The sequence below is a fragment of the Solanum stenotomum genome, chromosome 11, assembly GCF_019186545.1.
Source record: "Solanum stenotomum isolate F172 chromosome 11, ASM1918654v1, whole genome shotgun sequence".
NCBI lineage: Eukaryota > Viridiplantae > Streptophyta > Magnoliopsida > Solanales > Solanaceae > Solanum > Solanum stenotomum.
Window position 1 is genome coordinate 13,258,996 of NC_064292.1, and position 3,339 is coordinate 13,262,334.

Sequence of the window (3,339 nt, forward strand, 5' to 3'; positions counted from 1 at the left end):
GGGGCATTGGTGAGCCCAAATGACATCAACAAAAACTCATAATGACCATATCGTGTGCGAAAAGCTGTCTTCGCCACATCTGAAGGCTTAATCCTCAACTGATGATACCCAGATCTCAAGTCGATCTTAGAGAACAAGGCTGCCCCCTGAAGCTGATCAAACAAGTCATCAATACGGGGAAGGGGATACTTGTTCTTCACCGTTACCTTGTTCAACTGTCTATAGTCAATACACATCCTCATCGACCCATCTTTCTTCTTCACAAATAATACCGGTGCACCCCAAGGCGACACACTAGGGCGTATGAATCCTTTACTCAATAAGTCCTGAATCTGATCCTTCAACTCCTTCAACTCAGCTGGAGCCATACGATAAGGTGGAATAGATATGGGCTTGGTGCCCGGCTCCAAGTCAATAGAGAAGTCAATATCACGAACAGGAGGAACACCAGGTAGATCCTCGGGAAACACATCAGGGAACTCCTGAACCACCGGAATAGACTCCATGGCCGGTGACTCAGCTCCAACATCCCGAATAAAGGCCAAATAAGATAAACAACCCCGGTCAATCATCTTCTGAGCCCGAATATGAGATATGACCCTGTTGGGATACGAACCACTAGTCCCTCTCCACTCCACTCTAGGAATACCTGGAATAGCTAAGGTGACAGTCTTAGCATAACAATCAAGAAGCGCATGATAGGGGGAAAGCCAGTCCATACCCAATATGACATCAAAGTATAACATATCAAGAAGAATCATATCCACCCAAGTCTCATACCCCGATAAGACAACAAGACAAGATCGATACACTCTATTCACCACTAAGGGTTCACCTACGGGTGTAGAGACTCTAATAGGCACAGACATACAATCACAAGTCAACTCAAGGCCGGAAGCAAAATATGTAGACACATATGAGAATGTAGAACCAGGATCAAATAATACGGAAGCAGGCCGATGACAAACTGAGATGATACCTGTGATAACTGCATCAGAAGCCTCAGCCTCGGGCCTCCCAGGAAAAGCATAACATTGGGCACCTCTGCCCCCACTCTGTGAACCTGAGGCGCCACTAGCACCTCTACCCGAAGCTCGTCCGCCTCTACCAGATGCCGGTCCCCGACCCCGACCTCTAGCCTGAGGTGCTGAATCTCTCTCTGGGACCACGGAGACAGTACGGTGTGGTCCAGACTGAGTCTGATGTGGACTCTGACGAATCAAGTGGCCCGGATCACCGCAACCATAACAAGACCTCGGTGTGGATCCTGACTGTGAAGAACCCGAAGTAATGCTATAACCACCTCGACCCGATCCTGGAGGACCCTGAGCTGCTGGCCCACCTTCGATAGCTGGTAATGAAACACGTACTGGCCTCTGACGCAGGAAAGACCCGCCTCCCCTGTGTGGGCCCCTACCTCCTGACGAGGTACCCGAATACTGACCACCTATACGGACCCTCTTGGGCCCACCAAAATCATCCCGCTCAAGCAACTCAGCCTCTCTGGCTACACTCACTATAGTCTGGAAGGAAGCACCCTCTCGAGATGATCTAAACACATAACTACGGATAGTGGGAGTCAAACCCCTGACAAATCTGCGAAACCGCTCAGGCTCACCTGAAATCAAAGCAGAGGCATGTCTCGACAACTGACAGAATCGAGCCTAGTAATCTGCGACTGACATGCTACCCTGCACCAAACTCTCAAACCTCATACGGCTCTCCTCCTGTACACTCCAAGGGATGAAACGACCCTCGAAGGCACTAGCAAACTCACTCCACTCCATGGGAGGAGATCCCGCTAGTCTCGAACTCATGAAGGTCCTCAGCCACTCCCTAGCGACACCGCGTAACTGAAGGGACATAAATCGGATGCCCCTCTCATCTAACATGCGTATCGCCGCCAACATCTCTCGACTCAAGGTCAAAAACTCGTGAGCATCATCAGTCTTAGCACCATGAAACTGAGGTGGTTTCATTTTTTGAAACCGCTCATAGCAGACCTGGTCATCATCTGCCAAGGCCACCTCAAGGGTCGCCGGTATACCTACAACCGGTGCTGGAACCTGTGGTGGCTGAACCACCAGCTCTGGAACCACTGGAATCTGATACTGATAACCAGGGGCTTGTGCCCCTACCTCAGCTTGTAACCCCGCTGGTATACCTGCTGCACCCTGAGCAAGACGCTCCAATACCCCAAATATCCTGTCGAGTCTGTCATCATGAATTGGGGGTGCATGGCCCGCAGGAGCCTGCTCTGCAGCTACTCCAATCTGTGGCTCAGGTGAAGGCTCTCTACATCGGCCTCGGGCAGGTGCCGCTCCTCTGGCACGGCCTCGACCACGTCCTCGGCCTCTAACCCGACCTCTACCCCTAGCTGGGGCCTCAACTGTGACCTCGGGGGCTGCCTCCCCCTAACTCCGGTAGCTCTAGTCCTCGGCATCTGCCAAAACAACACGCGATACTCAACACCCACGATAACAACCTCGCACGATAAGAATAGAATGAAAAAAAAGAAGTCTTTCCTAACAGTCTTCATAGCCTCTCGAAGATAAGTACAGACGTCTCCGTACTGATCCTCAAGACTCTTCTAAGACTTGGTTTGTACATGTGAGACTAAGGCTGGGCACCGGAACGGGTTGTACCGGTACCATTCCGATCCGTTTCNCACCGTACACGTCAGCCTAACACCCAAAAACCCGACGATACAGAATTTATAAAACAAGAATAAGATAGAAAGATAAGCGGAATTATTTAAATAAACTCAACATAACGCCAGAATTGGTTGTCACATGTACAAACCTCTAATACAGAATCTGAATAAAATATACAAGTCTCATAGTAAAGTTCTAGAATAGAACAGAACAGTAAATATAGATAACTTGAGGGCACGTCTGGAATGAACCGCTACCTCTCAAGTAAGTCTGGAAGCTCTAATATGAAGATGAGTAATAAGCCAGATCTGATAGCGCTGTCAACCTACACAACTGTGTATAAGAAAGGGTGAGTACCAAAAGCAACAGGTACTCGCAAGTAACACTAAACTAAGCTAAACTAGCAGCTACAAACAACTCCTTTCAATCCCAATCGAACCACCGAAACTTCATTCTAACAGGGAACCAACAACCTATACTACACAATTCATAATCAACAGATATATCCAACAGTGTCTCAACATCAACCTCATATCCTCATGTAAGAGCAAATAGATCATATATCACATGAAGAGGGGCAAATAGGTAAAATCCACACACCACAGACAAAGATGAAGTCAAATGCGATGGAAATGCAATAATGATGTCATGTAGTCGTGATGCATGTCTGTCCTAAGATACACAT

The 3,339-nt window shown here is 48.4% G+C and overlaps 2 protein-coding genes across 2 annotated transcripts in view; both read right to left on the reverse strand.

The window, feature by feature from the left end:
* LOC125845029 (uncharacterized) overlaps window positions 1-3,339 on the reverse strand; it is a 901,011-nt gene that overhangs the window by 237,096 nt on the left and 660,576 nt on the right. The gene's annotated exons all lie outside the window — the stretch shown is intronic.
* LOC125845660 (uncharacterized) lies at window positions 116-2,654 on the reverse strand. The gene is made up of 4 exons (XM_049525209.1): window positions 2,646-2,654; window positions 1,718-2,414; window positions 247-1,618; window positions 116-146 (listed from the first exon to the last, which is right to left on the reverse strand). Exons 1-4 carry the CDS (start codon window positions 2,652-2,654, stop codon window positions 116-118), a joined length of 2,109 nt encoding a protein of 702 aa, XP_049381166.1.